This window comes from Pocillopora damicornis, chromosome 1 (assembly GCF_964200805.1).
Source record: "Pocillopora damicornis chromosome 1, jaPocDami1.2, whole genome shotgun sequence".
Taxonomy (NCBI): domain Eukaryota; kingdom Metazoa; phylum Cnidaria; class Anthozoa; order Scleractinia; family Pocilloporidae; genus Pocillopora; species Pocillopora damicornis.
In genome coordinates, this window is record NC_142670.1 from 21,163,042 (window position 1) to 21,181,954 (window position 18,913).

At 37.5% G+C, this 18,913-nt stretch overlaps 2 protein-coding genes across 2 annotated transcripts; one reads left to right on the top strand and one right to left on the bottom strand.

The window, feature by feature from the left end:
- The first annotated feature begins 6,950 nt into the window (after positions 1-6,950).
- On the top strand, positions 6,951-13,131 carry LOC149052739 (uncharacterized). Its single transcript, XM_089204858.1, has 4 exons — positions 6,951-7,254; positions 11,101-11,163; positions 11,638-11,919; positions 12,565-13,131. The coding sequence occupies exons 1-4, from the start codon at positions 7,111-7,113 to the stop codon at positions 12,625-12,627; spliced, it is 552 nt and encodes a 183-aa protein (XP_089060984.1). The 5' UTR covers positions 6,951-7,110; the 3' UTR covers positions 12,628-13,131.
- LOC149052740 (ribitol 5-phosphate transferase FKRP-like) lies at positions 12,694-14,808 on the bottom strand. The gene is made up of 2 exons (XM_089205033.1): positions 14,522-14,808; positions 12,694-13,639 (listed from the first exon to the last, which is right to left on the bottom strand). The coding sequence occupies exons 1-2, from the start codon at positions 14,679-14,681 to the stop codon at positions 13,515-13,517; spliced, it is 285 nt and encodes a 94-aa protein (XP_089061159.1). The 5' UTR covers positions 14,682-14,808; the 3' UTR covers positions 12,694-13,514.
- Between the last annotated feature and the right edge of the window lie 4,105 nt (positions 14,809-18,913).

Genomic DNA, 18,913 nt, shown 5'->3' on the forward strand with positions numbered 1-18,913 from the left:
AATACATCAATTCAAGAGAGCCTAATCTCTCTTGATCAACTACTTTAACAAAATGAGTACAGATAAGGTCTTCTTGGGCAACGAAGAAAGTTTCTCTTTATTTGAGCTCATCATAAAGTTGTGTGGTACTGATTTGATAAGTAAAGGCGACATGAATGCTATCTCACTGGTCAGATAAAGACATGCATCCTTTTACTTTGGTGTAATGATTACAGTTGCCTTCTGTTGATAATTTCTCTATCTTGATTGCCAAAACGTTTTCCTTAGTCCCCCCAAACTAGCTTGCAGTCTTATTAGCGCGAGTTGACGCGACTAACTTGTCATCGTTCATACGACCGGCCATGTTTTATTTAGAGTTGTAGTGGGGAGGGGGGGGGGGGGACGGGGGACGGGGGAAAAACAAATCTAAGAGGACACAGATACGTCGCCCTTGCTGATATATTGGATTGTGTACAGCCTTCAAAGTAATTCTCGCACGCCCTTGTAAAACAGGAAATACTCTGATGTATGCCGGAAGGGTTATGACGAGAGGAAATGTTGACTGAATGTGAACATCTTGAACAAGTTAAAAAGGCAAACATCAATCTTAAATCCCATCTACTCTAAGGCCGTCAACATAAATAATCGACAAGTAACAATGGATAATTATCAGTTGCTGGAAACAGACTTTCGCATTAAAGTACCGTGCGATTTCAATAAAAAATATTAATCGTCATTGTTAGATGGCGTCTATTCAGAGTTACAATTGAAAACCCCCGGGTAAAAGGTACGAGTTTAAGACCCCTGGATATAAGGAACACTTTCACGTTTCCCGAACGATATCAAAATCTGCGCACGGACACCTAGATGTAAGATTTTACAATCTATATAACCATTTGGGCACGAGAATACACACTTTATGTAACAATGATGATTTATCTAAGGTGGTTTTTATCAAAATTGTACGGTAGTTTTTTATAAAGGTCTGTTCCCAGCTACTGATTATGATCCGTAACGATAGCCTGTGAATGGGCGAAGGCTTGACTTCACAAGGACGAAAATAAGGATCAATAAACCACAGAGAAGACCATGCTGTCACCAAGAGGATAGATCTGTTGATTCTGAAGTACTCTGAACCTTTCACGCCCTTTATATTAACAGTGGAGGATGTTTTCGGCTCCAAACGCAACCGTGAATCGCATAACCACCTTTCCACTACAAACTACGCTGCCGACGTAAAGATGTATTCCAACAGTGAAAGCTTAAATTTCCGAAAAGGCTCCCGTAAGCAACGTACGCGGTTTCTGTACTGAGCCACTAGGATGAAGCAATTTGAAACATTTGTCAAAATTGATAGCAATTCAAAGGATATTCAACTCCCTAGAAAAAGGAACTTCTCAATTCAGTTGTCACGATTTTGCGTTGTTGATATAGAATTTTCTTCTTTGAGTGCGTTTTTGAATTTTGTTTAAAGCATTGTGGTATTCAACGACTATAAAACAAAAAATTAAAAGTTTCTTAAGCTTTACTTATTAAATCTGCCTCGTGCCTATACACCGTTCATGTACATATTTAGACGTGAGTATTCCGCCTTTACAGAAAACATGCTCCATAGCTTCCATTGGTTCATAATGAAAAAACGATCGTTGAATACTGTCAGAATAAGACGAAAATTTTAGATCTAATATTTTGATAAGCGCTACCGCCCATAAAGCAGTTTAAAATACGTCGAATAGCATTCGAAGCAACGAATATTTCCAGGCAATCAACACTCGGGACCTTAAAAATATTTTACAAAATCAGACTTACCGTCACTTATAATCATACACAACCTGGGGTTAGGAGAGGACTTTAATCAGCCAAAATGTTCCAAACCCTTCTGGTAATTTTTTCTTTGGGTGAGTACAAACCTTCCTTTATTTGTTTTTTTTTGTGGAAACATCGACGAATCCCATTGAATCCTCTAAACGGAGAAAAACCTTTGATCAGAATGCAGGTGATGCATCCATCATAACAGACATATCGCGTCGCTTAAAAGGACACAAAAACAACTTAAAATAGGTTACAGTGTTTATTTTCACAAGACAACACCCATGCACTCCGAAATAATTCTTGCAGTTTCTCCCGAGATTTAGCATACGGAACCCGGCGACATTTCCCTGCGACCATCAAAATCAATTGGACAAACTTAGCGTGATGTATTGCGTGACGTGATTGTGCAAACTTCTCTCTTCGTCATTCGACCTGTTTCGCAGATTCTACAAGTTGGAACCAAAATTAGTTAATGAAACGAATTAGAATCGAAAGTTATTAAAACTAACTGAAGAATTTTTACATTTTAATGAGAATTTTATCTCTTAAAATGTTAACTTCATTTATGGAAAGCAAAGATTGGAGTGGCTTTGGATATTTCAGCCCTGATTTGGAAAGAATAAATATATGTTATTTGCCGGCTGGGAGGTCCGTATGGTGAAAAACTGTGACCGAGGTCTTGAAAATACTGCCCGAGGCCGTAGGCCGAGGGCAGCATTTTCAAGACCGAGGTCACAGTTTTTCACCATACGGACCGACCCCTAGCCGGTAAATAACATATTTATTGTTTTTAAACTTGACGAAATTCTTTCCGAAAGAACCCGAATGATTTATGGCCGTAACAAGTACGGCAAGATCTTCCATAAATTGAACAATTTTTGAGTGAGTAAATGGTAGTTGAAATAGAGGTGATGCAAATTTAAGAGAGATACCTCAGCGAAACATTTTCATTTCCGTAACGATAAAGGTGATTTAAAAGGCTTCCAAACAAACTTTGAAACATTATTTTTACAAGTATCTGTCACAATCTGACACCTGTCAGTTAGAGAGCGCGCAAGAAAAAAAAAAGTGTAGGAACATTTGAAAACCAACTAGTTTGGCAAGGACTGTCACGACAATGTTTTCTTCAAAATCAGTTAATGATCTAACGGAAAGTATTATTCACTCTCATCGACCATTCATTCATGTACGAAGATTTACCTCTGTTCATTAAGTAAACGGCGAGGAAAGTAATTGTGAGTAAATTCAATTTTTTTATTTTGAAGTTGTGAGAGTTTGCTCGTTTGTTTGCTGTAATGGCGTGTTTAACTCTGGTCTTTCCTTCACAAAAACTAAATTCGAACGGCACACTCCAACGAGACACAAGGGAATTTAATGCGGCCTTTTCTCAAAAAATTCCTTGAATTTCTGTTGTGCAATTTACGGTCACAAATGTCCAAATTGAACGGAATTGGAAAGACTCACCGGGAGCGTATATTTGTTGTAGAACTTAAACTAAAACTTCGCTCGCTCTTTCACTATGAACAAATTGCTCGAGAAAATTCAGATATTAAATGAATGAAAGTTCCATCGTTCAGTTTAACTGTAACCAAATACCTCACGTTTCAACTTTCTGGGTACTTTTTGCGAACGATTAAAATTAATTGCAGACGGTTTTAAGGCCGCTTGTCAACCAACGTAATGACAATATTGTTTATACAAATTCATTCTGAAACCAATATTTTTTTGTCGACCAAAGTGATTTGATAGAGAGAAAAGAGAGGATTCATAAGTTATTTATCGGCTTGAGGTAGTGACCGACGTGTTTGCTTAAAAATACTGCCCAGTCGGAAAACGAGGTATATTTATGAAAAATGGCAACGAAAGTTGGGATGTACTCGGCGATTCACGAAAGCGTTACCGTGGCCCGTGGGCAGAGATAGGAAAATACTGACCGGGTAAAGAACCAATCAGATTGCAAGATTCGTTACCGTGCCCTCTAAAAAAACAATAAAAACAGTTATTAAACAGTTATTGGTATGTTCTAAACATCAGAGCACCAGAGAGGACACTAGAAATGTAGTAAAAGTATTTTTTAGCATCCAGAGCAAAAAGAAGAATGTGAGGCATTGAACTCAATAAAATTTACCTGGAAGGTATTAACTTTCTTTTGTCACGAAACTCGTGGATTTTAAAACTTTGAAACGACGCTCAATGAATCCTGAAACTGGAGTTTGAGTCCATTGGTAAACTATGCCAGCTGGTCTCATGAGCAGATCAAGCTCTGACGAAATCTGACAGTTTTAAAATTTTAAGCGGATGCAAAAAATCGAGACAAAAATTTGGCATGACACAATTTGTCCTTTGATTTTGTCAAGAGAATTCTGGTTTTGACTTCTATTATAGATTAGATGGGCATTTACGAATCAATTTTTAGTTAAATAATAGCTATTACTCTCGAGAAATTGCAAATATGTTACCCATGTGATCCTACTACAACTTTAATTCCGAAAACTTCGAAAACATCTCCAGTCAGTCTGGCTTTCTTTTACTGCCTCACATAGTTTTTCCTTGTGTTGTGGCTGTTAACAAGTACTCTAACTGCATTTCCAATGTTTCTTAAAGTGTTCGGATGTTTAGAACATACCAATAACTTTTTTTCCATATCGTGGTCAAAATGACCGGAGCGAAACAAAATTAACTTGTAATCGAGGATTTCGCTGGATAGCTGACAGTACTTCAAATGACTCGATACGTCGTTCCGGCATTCCAGGAGAGAAATGAGGGCTGAAATACCCAAAGCCGCTCCAATCTTTGCTTTCCATGAATTAAGTAAACCTTTTTAAAAGTTAAATTCTCATTAAAATGTTATTCAGTCCATTTTAATAACTTTCGATTCTATTCGTTACACTAACTAATTTTGGTTTCAATTTGTAGAACCCGTGAAACAGGCCAGATGGCAAGGGAAAAATTTGCACAATCACGTCACGCCATGAGCTACGTTGTTGCAGTCGCTGCGCGCTGAACAAAATCTTTGAAATTTACACTTTCGATCGCTGTTGACAGGGGTGGTCTGGCCAAAAATAATTTTTTTGGCTTGTGGCGGCGCAAAAAAAGAGAATTGGATTGAAAAAAAGAGAATTGAATGTGTCCTAAACCCTTTTCACAGGCAAAAAATAAAAGAAAACTTTTTTCCGACGGGAAGTCGAGACGACCGCTCTTAGCGAGAGTGGCATTTAATAAATATTACATTCGTACATATTTTGCTGATTTAATGACAACTAAGTATGTAAATATTTCCTAACACCCCTTGAAAAAAAAAATTAACATATGGATTCTCATATTCCACTTAATCCTCTCTGCATCTTTGATCATATGGCAAGATGTCTCCCATGCGATAGGCACCAAGCAGGGTTCCTGAATACAAAAGAATCGAACTAAATAAGTAAATAAGCGAAAGAGATTCGATTAACTAATGAGAAAAGGATTGAGTCAATAACCAAAAAAACAACAACAACGACAAGAGATCGACGAATAGACGGAATGATCTTGCAAATATGAACCCTTAACTCTCATAAGTGACCGTGACCTTAGTCTTAAAGAACCTATTTCGGCCACTTTAATCCACGATATTATTAACAAATCAGACCTAGACAACCCTGTAGAGTTGCGTAATGTTGCTATGTATGTTTTATCTTTTGCCGGTTTCTTTAAGTTTGACGATGTGTCTACATTAAAAGAAGTGATATTCCCTTTGAAGAAGGCTTCATGGTTATTAAGGTTTTGAAAAGCATGAATGACCAGCTCCGTAAAGGCGACGAAGTCGTTTATCTCACAATTGTCTAGTTCTGCATGCCCCGTAGTGTTGCTTAAGAGGTATTTAGCTATGTTTAAGATACCCCCTGATTCCAAAGATTTTATTTTCAAGCCCATTTCTAAAGGGAAGGGCTCTTATAAGCTTGTTGCCCCTGATAAGCCAATTAGTTACTCTACTACTAGAGGGACTTTTCGCCGGGACTTGCAATGTCTCGGAGTTGAACCGTCCAAGTTTGGTTTGCATTCCCTACGATCTGGAGGAGCCACTGTGGAAGCGAATAATGGAGTAAAGCCAAAGGTACAAGCCAAAGATACATACGTAGACAATAATCTTGAACAACGACTCGAAGTAACGCGTTTTCTTGGGCTCTGGGGGCGTTTTCGTGTTCTTTTTAGTGGTATAATATCACCTAACCTCGTGCGTCTTGCCCAATTCTTTGTCAGTCTATGTATGCCTCGGGTTGGTTCTCAGCAGGCTTTCCTAAATAAACTTGTTTGGTTTACACTACTGTGTTATTTGTTGTGTAGTGGAGACTAAATATGGTATTTCTGACGATTGAGTCTGCGAATAAGGCAGAAATAAATATTTTGTCGGCACGAGATACGACAAGGCCTGGGCCTTAGCCGAGCATCATGGGTAATGATGCAGTTGTACATAAGGGGGAGTATAGCACGTGGTGTCCATCTAGGCCTCAGAAACAACCGTCCACCTCTGGCTGATGACAAATTTATTTTAGTTTGAAAACTTATTTTCTTTAACTGTGAAGCCTCGTAGGACGGGCTGCCAACTGCTCTGAGTGTGGGCCATGGTTCCTATCCAGAATTCCTGTCATATTTTTTCCCTAAAGGGGTTTTTTTCTGGGAGGTTTTTTCTGGCCTCCGTATAACCGTAGTAATGTCCTTGTAAGCGGTTACCCATCTCTGTTAATCCCGACTTGGTGAGGTGTGCATGTTAGTAATGTATACCTATTTTGAATGTGTAAGGAATTGACTGTAGATCGGGAATGTATATGGTATATCAGTTGCGAATGTATGTATGTATGCATGTATGTATGTATGCATGTATGTATGCACGCCCCGGGCAATATATGCCTCGGGTTGGTTCTCGGCAGGCTTTCCTAAATAAACTTATCTGGTGTACACTACTGTGTTATTTGTTGTGTAGTGGAGACTAAATATAACGTCAAAAACAACTGTGAATGCAACCTCTGAATTCTTATGATATCCCTGTTGAGAAAGTTACATAATAAGTAGCCAGACGTAATATAAGAAAAAAATGCTAACAGCTTTTCGCCATATGAACGCTCTTTTATAAATTTGGTTGGCACTGAATCGCTTTGCATAATTATCAATGTGCGAGTGACAGAAATTAGCCAGTGGATCATATAAGGACATGGATTCGTCACAGCTGCATGCAGTCTTATTTCGTAGCCTAATTTTGCATAAAGAACACAAAATATTCCGGTTATAAGTCCAAGCCTTTCTGATTAAAACGTTTTCGAAGCAAAGTTCAAAGGGATAAAAATGTTCGGGAAGAAAAGAATGAAGGTCCTTTCAGTTTCCCAGTTGGCGATGGCGGCCATCTTCCTCACGATTGGTATGGTGGATCGATATAAAGTAGGGTACCGCACGAGCCTAACGTATATGCCATGTTGGATATCTAGCTTGGTAAGAAAACTTTTACCTTTTGGAATTAAATTTTGGGAAATATGTAATTTGATTATTGAGGTTTTTAGAGGATTAAGGCCTAACTAACCAAATCGAAAGCTCCAGGTCTGTGCATATTTCGGGGATGTTGTGCTGTGTTCTTGAAATATAGAATATATATACTTTGACAGTGAGCCTATTACACAGAAAGGTGGAAAGCAGGAAATTTTGAGCGTAACTGCGATGAATTAGCATTTTTTAAAGTTGGAATAGGACTTTTGTCGCTTTGTATTGCCCCAGGCGGTGTGCGCACTCTGATTACGTTGCATCATGGTCGTAAAATGAAAAATAAGTCATTTGCATCCTCTCGTGGTCGAGTGAACATCTCTGGTAGCAGCAAGATAGCGCGAATAAACGTGGAATTTAATGGAAGTTCACTGTCTGTTGCCGTTCCTTCGAAAGTTAAAAAGTGTTTGCGGGCCTGTGCCACTCCTTTTATTCCTCCGAGACAAATTTGTTGTTAGGAGGCAATTGAAGAGATTCAGAAAGAATCGAAACTGCAGTCTTGCCTGAGAATCTGTTCATTTGGCAGCAGTTTCACACACAGCCGATGGCCGATGTTTTCTTCAAAAACATTCAATGATCTAACCGAAAGTATTATTCACTCTCATCGACGATTCATTCATGTACGAAGATTAACCTCTGTTCACTAAGTGAACGGCGAGGAAAGTAATTGTGAATAAATTCAAATTTTTTATTTTGAAGTTGTGAGAGTTTGCTCGTTTGTTTGCTGCAATGGCGTGTGTAAATCTGGTCTTTCCTCCACAAAAACTGAATTCGAATGGCACACTCCAATGAGACACAAGGGGATTTAATGCGGCCTTTTTTCAATAAATTCCTTCAGTTTCTGTAGTATAATTTACGGTACAAATGTCTAAATTGAACGGAAAGACTCACCGAAAGCGTATATTTGTTGTAAAACTGAATTTAAAACTTTGCTCGCTCTTTCACTTCGAACAAATTGTTCGGGAAAATTCAGATATTAAATGAATGAAGCTCCTTCGTTCAGTTTAACTACAACCAAATACCTCACGTTTTAACTTTCTAGGTACTTTTTGTGAACGATTAAAATTAATTGCAGACGGTTTTTAGGCCGCTAGTCAACCAACGTAATGACACTATTGCTTAAACAAATTTTTTCTGAAACCAATATTTTTCTGTCAACCACAGTGATCTGAGAGAGAGAGAGAAGAGAGGATTCACAAGTTATTTATCGGCTTGGGGTAGTGACCGACGTGTTTGCTTAAAAATACTGCCCAGCCGGAAAAACGAGATATATTTATGAAAAATAGCAACGAAATTTGAGATGTACTCGGCGACTCACGAAAGCGTTACCGTGGCCCGTGGGCAGAGATAGGAAAATACTGACCGTGTTGAGAACCATTCAGATTGTAGGATTTGTTACCGTGCCCTCTAGAAAAAAATAAATAAAAAAATAGCGCGCACACGTGAAAATATTTATCTTTTGTAACACAATCTCATCCGGCTTTGCCAAACCTCAAGAACATATAGATGGGGAAATGACACGTTAAAACTAACCCTTAATATCACATCGCAAACTGAAGTCATTAAAGGATATCCTAATGACAGCTAAGCTTTCAGGTTAGAAGATTTAAAAGCGCAAGCGAATGGCAGGAGTCGCTCAAGCAATTAACACCTTTTAACAATCGACTACCTTTTGCTTTCCGGCTTACCTGGTGTGTTGCCGTGCGCATTGTAGAGTTTTTCATTGGTCAAGTGATTCTGTTCATAGCTCAAATTCAAGTGTCCTTTATTCAATGATCAATATATAGATTTACCATACAACATTCGTGATAAGTTAATTTCCTTTTACTTAGGAAAGTAGATTTACAACAAAATTGAGTGTATAATAGTAACGCTGTGTAAAGCAACAATAAGCCTTTTCTGGGCTATAATCGGTCTCAAAAACCCGCACTTAAAATGCGAGAAACACATGTATCGTTGGAGAGCGTTTGAGAGCGTTTGGTCAAAGCTGTTAAGAAGGATCAAAGCCGCCATCCAAATCTTTGAAAGGCTCCAAACTACGACGTACATCAAATTTGACCTTCTTGAAATCCGGTCTCAAATCACATACAAAAAAACAGTGATCGCGTTTGTCCTTGAGAACCATAGAATACGCGACAAATACGAATAAAAAATACTTTTACACATTCATAATAAATCAAATTACATTCACCTACGGTGAAAGAAAAAAGGAACGGCCTAACTTTTACGGAATTTCCAGTCAACATCTGCCGAATTCTGCTGCTTTCACCGCCATATTGAAAATGAAGCTACCACAATGCAACGCAATCGGAGTGCGCACACCGCCTGGGTGCGAGTCAGCCGCGTTTGCAGATTGATTATTTTATCTATTATCGGATATCTCTTGTAGAGCTAATGTTTGTAACACTTTATTCTTATAAGATGCATAAATTTATAAATCGATCAGAAATTGTTCGAGAGGAAGTTGTGAAAGTGGTGACTTAATGTTTAAAAAATAGCGATTACCAGGAAGCTTTATTTATTTCATCATGATCACGTAAGGCAACACTTGCTCGTTTGGTCCGCATTTTAGCAGTTCATATAAACATTTTAGAACAAGTTACTGGTTTCTAACTGCCAGTATGAGTCATCCTAAAAAGTTCTTAACATGACCTAACTCAAAGACAAGCTGCTGATTGTCACCACTTTTCAAAAATTGTGATTAATGGTTACGAAATTGAATGCAAATAACTTACGCCGTTTTTTTGTGTGGAAAAAAAGGAGGTGAAACTGTATTTCAAATCCGAAAAGAAAACTTAGCAATCATCACGCCGTTAGTAACCTGTTTAATTTTTATCGAGTCAAAAGTATAATCGACAGATGCGCTGTCTTCTATTGACTTCCTTTTTTATAATATCAAAGTACACAGTACACATTATCTGATTGGTCAATTCCCTTCGAGGGCCATGCTATGCCAGGATATGAGATCCCGCAAAGATGACTGGGTCAATAATTATCGACAAATAAATACATATTAAGAAATATACTTGTGATGAAAAAAAGAAAACAATTTTTTATTACCTTGAATATCCACTGTTAAAGGCTTTGAAAAAAATTATTTCTTCTTCTTCGACCATTGTTAAAATCGAAAACATACAATTGAAACGGAACTGGTCGCGCCTTTGAAGTTTTAAATTGTTTCTTGCGTTGAAAGTGAAGGACTTTCTTCTAAACCACTGGTGAAGAAACCAAAAATTTGACTTTTCTTTGCCTCAAGGAACTTGTAACGATGAATCGAATCTGCATTTCCTTCAAACTTTACAGGGGAACGAAAACCACAAAGTGTTTGTGGTCAACATAGTTTTATGATTTCAGAAATTCGTGGTTCGTGACAATTCCTTCTTCTTTCCGCGATTTAAGTGTGATTTGAAAAGTTCTTCTTGCCAAAACATTTAAAAATTTTTTTGCGCTGTTGTGGTTGATTTCGATGACGCCTCATTGAAACAGCTCCAATTCAAGCTGCTTTGAACGAAACTAGTGAGGTAAAAGGGAAATAGTAATTAAATACGGCTCGGTTTGCGGCTCATATTTTGGTTGATTATCATCCATATTTGCAAGTTTTATTGCTACTGATCATTACCAGTACTAATATTTTTAATTAAATACTATCACTGTTATCATCATTATTATATTACGGTTATTTCGATCATTATAATTGTTTGGAGGTTATCATATGGTTCAATGGTAGTATTTTCTAGTTAACATAATGAAAATTTAAAAGCTATTGAAAAAACCTTTTCAAAATCTCTTTGTTTTCCTAAGGTTCTCGCCACTGGCATCATGGGACTTGCTGTAATCCACGTTCCAATCCCATCGTCCATTCTGGTAAGACACTACCAAAACAAGGATCCACGTGACCGTATTTTAAATTCCTTATACGACGTACAAACGTTCCTATTTTTGATTAAAGAAGGCCTTAAAAAACAAAAACAAAACAAAAGAAAACAAACAGCGAAAAGAAAAAAAAAAACTATGCTGAGGGAGACGACTTGGAGGACAACTTGTAAATTTTAGGATAAAAATACACGATAATTAAAATCTGACGGCCTGAAATTAAACTGATCAATGAATCCTCTCATCAAGGCTCCTCGCCCGTTTGAATCTACTTAAAGCTTATTTAATCTCTAACACCAACCCTTTTTAACTCAGATGGATGCCCTGTGGTCAGTAAGCGTGGCTTCCATTGTACTATCTACGATAGCAGTTTACAGCTACCATTGGGATCCTCTTATTCCCAGCCCATTAGAATTTTCTTAAAGCTGCTTATTTAATCTCTAATACTACCTTTTTGTGACACAGATCGATGCACTGTGGTCAGTAAGCGTGGCTTGCATCGTACTATCTGCGATAGCAGTTTACAGCTATCATCGGGATCTGATCCGTGTCCTGATTCCCACCTACCCAAGGGACAGTTATGGTTTCGTGAAAGAGGGAATAGCTGCCTTCCTGAATGATGAGGAGAAGCTGATGGTTGCCTTATCTTCTCTCCTCGAGGTGTTTTTCATCTTGGAGATCATGCTCGCTGCCACACTTGTTAGAAGCACAAGTCTTGCAAGCCTCCAGCCCCCATCAGAGCACGAGGTAGGCATTACGAGGGAATTTTAGGACCCCAAACTATTCTAAATTGTTTTGAAAATCAATGTAAAAAACTTGTTCCAAAAAAGAGAAATCCCAAACATTTTATGGCGGGCGCTGCGGGTGGGCGAAATAAAGCAAACCCTGAGTTCTGATTGGCTAACGTATCCCGGAAAAAAAGAGTTTGTACATCCAGTTACTTCAAGGAAGCAGTCCGAAAAACGAGTCTGGTGACGAGTTACATGAGTTTACTTATATTTTCTTCTCACATTTGCAAACATGATAAATCCAATATGATCAACGTACCGTAATTATCCAATAAGGATAAGTACGTGTAAGCTATGGAGTCTAAATAAACAAGAGTTTAGGAGTTTACTTCCTATTTATGAGCTACATGTAGAGCGATTTCGTAAAAAGGTAAATATTTATTCAAAACCTCTCTTGTACGTTGGAAATTGTTACAGAACCCAAGACTCGGTCAAAGACTGACGGTGCGTATGGAGACTGTCACCTTAAGATTTGTCATCAAATACCCAATTTATATCGCAAGAAACAACAAATTCATTCCTAAAAGGTAAATATTCCGCGACCTCCCAATCCAATTATGATTAAAATTCTCCTATTTTTTATATTGTCACTGATCTTTTTCAGCTGCATTGTATTCACCCACCAAGAGGAAGATCAAATACTATTCAGTCTGAGTGTGAGTGTTAGTCATCGCACCCGTTTATGTCTGTAACATGACACTAGAATGAAAGAAAACCTTTGTCAACATACATCTTTTGACAAATAATAGCAAACTTTAATTACAGAAATGACAATAGTAAAGATAGTATGGAATAATGCAAAAATTGAGTGTGCCTGCCGTTCATAAATAAAGCTTTAATTATCACTTGTTCATATGACTTTTAAATTTAAGCAATTACATCACTAATAAATATTACATTCTTACATATTTTGCTGATTTAATCACATATAAGTATATAAATATTTCCTTAAAACCCCTAAAAAAATTAACATATGGATTCTCATATTCCGCTTAATCCTCTCTGTATCTATGTATTTTGGTTTTCTTGTTCCCTTTTCGAATGCAGCTTTCTGATTGGATTCATTATTGCCGCCCTTCGAGCCTATGAAACACAAAAAAACCACCCGGTACGCAGGATACCAATACGTGGGGAGAGTCGTAATAAAATTAAAATGTTTCGTCAAAATAAACAACGTAATTACCCTCGATACCTTTAGGAACCATTGCTTTTTCTCAAATAATAGGGCACCCAGCATTAACACTTATAAGGAAACTGAAATCCACGCGCTCCAAACGTATACGGGTATCTAAAGGCTAGTAATTTATCCGGTGAGTTGGGAACTGCGACATTCACTTCCTGGAAATAGAACCTTTTGAAAGGTACCACCCACGACATGGGAGAAGTTTCCAACGTATGATGGTATTTCAGAATGAGATTGTCCTTTGATGAAGGAGGGTAATATTTGCGTAGCATTGTTTCAGTTTTGCCAGAAATGTAACTTGAGACGTTCATTGGTTGCCATCTCATAAAATCCACGGTCACATCCCCTAATGCAACAACCAAACCATTGGCTTACATTCCAAGCTCACGCAGTTTACGGAAAGCTTCCGGCTTCTCGGTTTCCAAAATATAAGAAATGTCGGCATCGTGATCATATGGCAAGATGTCTCCCATGCGATAGGCGCCAAGCAGGGTTCCTGAATACAAAAGAATCGAACTTTTATAAGTGAAGTAAATAAGAGAAAGAGATTCGATTAATTAATGAAAAAATAATTGAGTCAATAACCAAAAAAAAAAAAACAGGAACAACAAGAGATCGACGAATAGACAGAATGACCTTGCAAATATGAACCCTTTAACTCTGATAAGTGACCGTGACAGAACTTCTCCTTACAACATCAATACAAAACCAAGGAGACACTGATAATGAGTATATAGAAAAATATCAGTTTGGGGATTATTAGTTGATCCAATCCCAAATTCTCCCAACTAACATGATAAGAATTGTATGGCAGACGGTAAGAGGAATTACGGGTGGCATCTTGGGAGTCGAAGAGTAAGAATACACGGCACTAATAAAACAATAGAGTTTATGTTTCGGATTAAGATATGTTTTGGGCCCGACTCAGAGTCATTTTATCCCGAGTCGTAAGGCGAGGATTTAGTTGACTCTTAGAGAGACCCAAAAATTAAATTTAGCTCAAGAACATTAACTATATTACTATTATTATCACATGAGAGGGCGTTGAAAAAAATAAGAACTAAGAAAGAATGACAAAATAGTCTGACAACCACGCGAGCATGCGAGCGGGCCTAAGTACATTTTAGCACAAAAATATCCATTTTAGCCCGCAAAATGCGCCAAGTGATAACAAAATCTAGTTTGGAAAAAAAACCATATATATTTCGTTTCGATAGAAATAAAGCCATGAGACGTTTAACAGGTATCTCAATACGAGTTCGTAGATTCTTAACACAATTCTTTGAAACGATGGGTTCTTTTAAAATTTGGCATTGGTTTCTTTGCGCGCGGCGACGTTACAATTATAATTAAACTTGGAAATGAATGCCAAACTCACTATAATCGAGCCAATACTGAACACCGTACTTGTCAAACACCCGTGATATGTTCTTCACCATCATCCTTAACGTTTGACGTCTCTCCAGTGGCACGTAACATTCCTCGTTATATCCCCCGCTCTCTGATGGTAAAATTACCAGATGGAGGCAGCGAAACATTATAGACAACTTAGCCTCCTCAAAATCAGTAAAAGCCGTCTTTCAGCGGAGGATGTCATGCAAATCTAAAGAGAGCATGGAAAGGTGTGTGAGCAGTCCATGCAAATGAACTAGAAGACAATTGTTTGGTTACAAATCAAAACGTGGAATAGAAACAAAAAAGATACAAAATGAAATTGAAATCAAGTTTCGATGACTCTAATTTTGAGTCATGCTCTGATATCGCTGAACCTGTCATTGTATTGATTACATGTCGAAAACAACGTGCACTTTCCAAAATTAATATGAACTAAAGTTACCCCATAGAAAGTAAAATTTTGCCGCGTTGAATTATCTTGAGCTTCCAAATAAAAACAGCGAAGAGAATTTAATTGCTCTTCACATGGATCGTGACATTTCTCAGTGTGTAATTAAGAGTAAGAAATATTCATGAAGAAACAAATATTTGTTAAGCTCCTATTAAACAATCATGTTATACAAAAGAAATAAGACAACTCTTTTGCAGTCCAACCTGTATTAAGCAGCACCATGTTAAGCTATCACCCTGTATTAAGCGGTCGGTTTTCAAAGGACGAAATTGTTACCCCTTGGTGACTGTAATTTTCACCTCTATTAAGCGGTCGCAGTCACCCGTTACAAAGTCCCAAAGGTCTTTTTGTATCGTTCTCCACCTGTATTGCGCGGTCGCTTAAATCAGAACCAATTAAGTAAGACTTAAATAATCTTTCATGTAAGACTTAATTCATTTTTATCTCCCTAAATCATGTTAGTGGTATTTTGGAGCTACTATCAACTATTTCCCTTAACTCAGATGATAGAATAGGATTCGACCGCAAAAATGGAAGGTATGTGATTCGATTTACTTGTACCAATAATGGAGTTTTCCTTTAAAAAACTGTAATAAGAATTCGGAAAAGAATTGGCTTCCCAAATAATTCCATCTAGTCCGCTTAAAGGTGGACATTCCGACTAAGCTACCCGGCGGTGGTCATTATGATGATTGCATTAACGGGTGTTAATCAGAACGGCGACCACTACTACCATACCTTTTTAATAGTATGATTTGTGAACACACTGTAGATATGTGGGTACTAGGATGATGGCCGCAGCCATGGATCCCAAACCGGAAAAATTGTAAGATGATATCATTTTAAAGTTCAGGAATCTGGAGGTAACAGCGAGAGAAAAAATTCTCATAACATCAGTCCTTCTGGTGTTTTCAACAAAGATAAAATGTATTTTCAGGACGATAGAGGGGAGAAAAGTTGTGTGTTTTGGAATGGCTTTAGTGCAAAAAAATAACCTTAGTACCGATTTGATAACTTTGCTTTCGGAAATTTACACCTAATTCAAAAATTAATTAGAAACAGAAAAATTTGAAAGGAGATCGTGTAGTGTCATCGTTCAGGTGAGGGAAGCTCATAAGGGGAGGTAGTGACAATGAAGACAATGGGGCTTGGAAATTAATCGATTGATAAATGAACCTCCATTTTAAAAAGGATTTCGTTGGTGACTCGATGAATTTACCCCATCTAACGGCACCAGAGCCTTATCCACTTCACCCTTACAAAGAAAGGCAGCGTTAAATTATTCTTGAAAACCAGAGTAATTCGACGTTCGGGTTTTTTGTAATGGTAATACAAAGTAGTTTCTGATCTCAAGTTGCCGTTTTGCAGAATTATGTCGCCCAAAAAAGCATGTGTAGGTTCCGTTTTGCGCTATTTTGTTTGTCATCAGAATTAATTGAAATAAATCATGGTTTGGCCTGCAGATTGTGTAGAGTAAACTAATGACCCTCGGGGGCGAGCTATAATTACAGAAATTGCTGGTAAGAAGTCTCCAAAATTTAGCTTCGAATACTAATTAGACGGCATCGCCACTTGAGCTACTGAGCCACATGTCGCGAGTAGGGGAAGGAATAAATTATGTGATAAAGTTTGCTTTGTTTGACCTATTCATTTCATCATTAAGCCCACAAGGGTTTTCAGAGGAAGGATTCCATGTAGTTACATCGAAAAGCAACTCAGAGGAAACATTTTGCAGCTGCAGGCATTTATCTCATTTTACTGTCTTAGTCGACTACAGCGGCTACAGCCCATTGGTGATTGTTATTGTTATTGCCTTTTCTATCTTTCTTCCAACATTAGCGATAAGTCCATTGGTTTAATTGATATATAACTACTTTCTATAGCTCACCAAGATGGACGACTTTGTTTTGGAGATCATCACTTACGTAGGATTGAGCCTTTCCATCACTGGAAATCTTATGACAATAGTTGCGTATTCCCTCTTCACGTAAGTAAGGGATGCATGATGAGATGCGTCCATTACGAACAATTCATCTTAAAGATGTTGGACATTGAAAAAAAAATAATAATTAGAAAAATTACACCCAGCCTTAAAAGCGAATGCGATTCAAACGTTCCATAGTTAGGCTGTTTTGTCCCATTTGCTCTTAACCTACGAAATTCAACAAGTGAATGCTTTAATGATAATGGGAATTTATTAACTTAATGGTATTTACCGTATGGTGACAAGAACAAAATGAATAATTCGTTTTCCAAAGTTCTAAGTGTGCTTTTAACCCTTTTTTTGCCTTTCGGAGAAATTGAATATTATTTTCCAGAGAGAAAGATGGTAAATTCTGACTACACTCAGACGAGATATTCAATGTGAAAGTTTATTTAGGAGAAGACTCTTGTTCACGTATTTATGACTTCACATTTGGACTACTGTAACTCTCTTCTCTTTTGCGTCCCTAAGTACTAGACAGATCGTCTTCGTCTTCAGAAGGTGCTTAACGCCGCTGCTCGATTAATCTTTAGGATCCCAAAGTTTGATTACATTTCGTCCGCCTTATCTCATCTTCATTGGCTTCCTGTGACTTATCGCGTTATTTTAAGTTGTTACTCTAAGTTTATAAATCTCTTAACAATCAAGACCCACAATACATTCAAGAATATCTGCAGCCAAACTCCATTTGTGGTCATCACCTACGTTTCTGTGACCAGGGCCTTCTTAAGATCCCAAGAACTAATTTTAAGACCTTTGGTGATCGCGCTTTTGCCCGTTCCAGGCCACCTCTGTGGAACAAACTGCCGCTTGAAATTCGAGACAGTCAGAGTGTAGCCATTTTTAAGTCCAAGCTAAAGACACATCTGTTCAAGCTGGCTTACAATTTGTTTTAACATTATTAATGTTTTTAACATTTTGATATTTTTAATATTTTTCATATTCTATCGTTTAATCGTTTTAATGTTTTTATGGAATATTTTGTAAAGCGCTTTAGAATATTTTTACAATTTTAGCGCTTTAGAAATGTAAATTATTATTGTTATTGTAATTAGACGCAAATGGAATTTTTTAATATTCCAGCAGCTGATAGGGAGTTTTTTGCAATGAGGAAGATTTGTTTTTGAAGAGGAGGGTGACAAATGCACGCAAAAAGACTATAAGAGAGACTTAAAATAAGATGATGCAATTAAAATGATCGTGAACCTGTGGAAATAGTTGTCAAGAACCCATGCAGTTTGTACTATGTAACATGCTTGTTAAGGTTAAGCACGGCACCTTATACCATTCCGTCTTGAGTGAGTATTCCTAATAACAACAAGAGCTAAATAGCAACTATTACAATGTTTATTTTTTTGATAGGGTACGCCTATTAAGATGACTTATCATTCGCTAAAAATTTACCTTTTCACGCGCAGGTTAAGTTCGTCAAAGAAAACCAGGAAAAAACTGGATCGGGTTGGGTCCACTCTGTGGCAGCCGGTCGATAGATTTTCAAAAAGAAAAAAATTTGCATCTAGAGTTATAATGATAGAATAAAACTATGACATGCAATTCAGAGTATAGGAAGAACATCTGTGTTACATTGGTTCGAGTTTTCGTAAGTATTCTCTGAGGAAGATATCCAAGACAGAAGAATAACGAAGGTTCTTTGTCTTTTAGAGAAGGGATGTGTTTTGGTTTCAGTGATAGAGTTTTCGTCAAAGGACTACGAGAGAGCCACAAAAACTTCCTGAGTAACTCAGGAAAAAATATTTGCATTTACCTTTGATCGTGTTTCCCACGCATGACGCGTGAGGCATATGAAATATAACGTCAAAAACAACTGTGAATGCGACTGCTGAATTTTTATGATATCTTTGTTGAGTAAGTTACATAAAAAATTAGCCAGGTTGTATAGACGTAATATAAGAAAAAATGCTGGAAGCTTTTCGCCATAT

Coding starts and splice junctions, on each gene's coding strand:
- LOC149052740 (XM_089205033.1), bottom strand. CDS start 14,681: ATGTTTCGCTGCCTCCATCTGGTAATTTTACCATCAGAGAGCGGGGGA. Junction 13,640..14,521: donor TCAGTATTGGCTCGATTATA/GTGAGTTTGGCA, acceptor TTTTGTATTCAG/GAACCCTGCTTGGCGCCTAT.
- LOC149052739 (XM_089204858.1), top strand. CDS start 7,111: ATGTTCGGGAAGAAAAGAATGAAGGTCCTTTCAGTTTCCCAGTTGGCG. Junction 7,255..11,100: donor CATGTTGGATATCTAGCTTG/GTAAGAAAACTT, acceptor TGTTTTCCTAAG/GTTCTCGCCACTGGCATCAT. Junction 11,164..11,637: donor CAATCCCATCGTCCATTCTG/GTAAGACACTAC, acceptor TTTGTGACACAG/ATCGATGCACTGTGGTCAGT.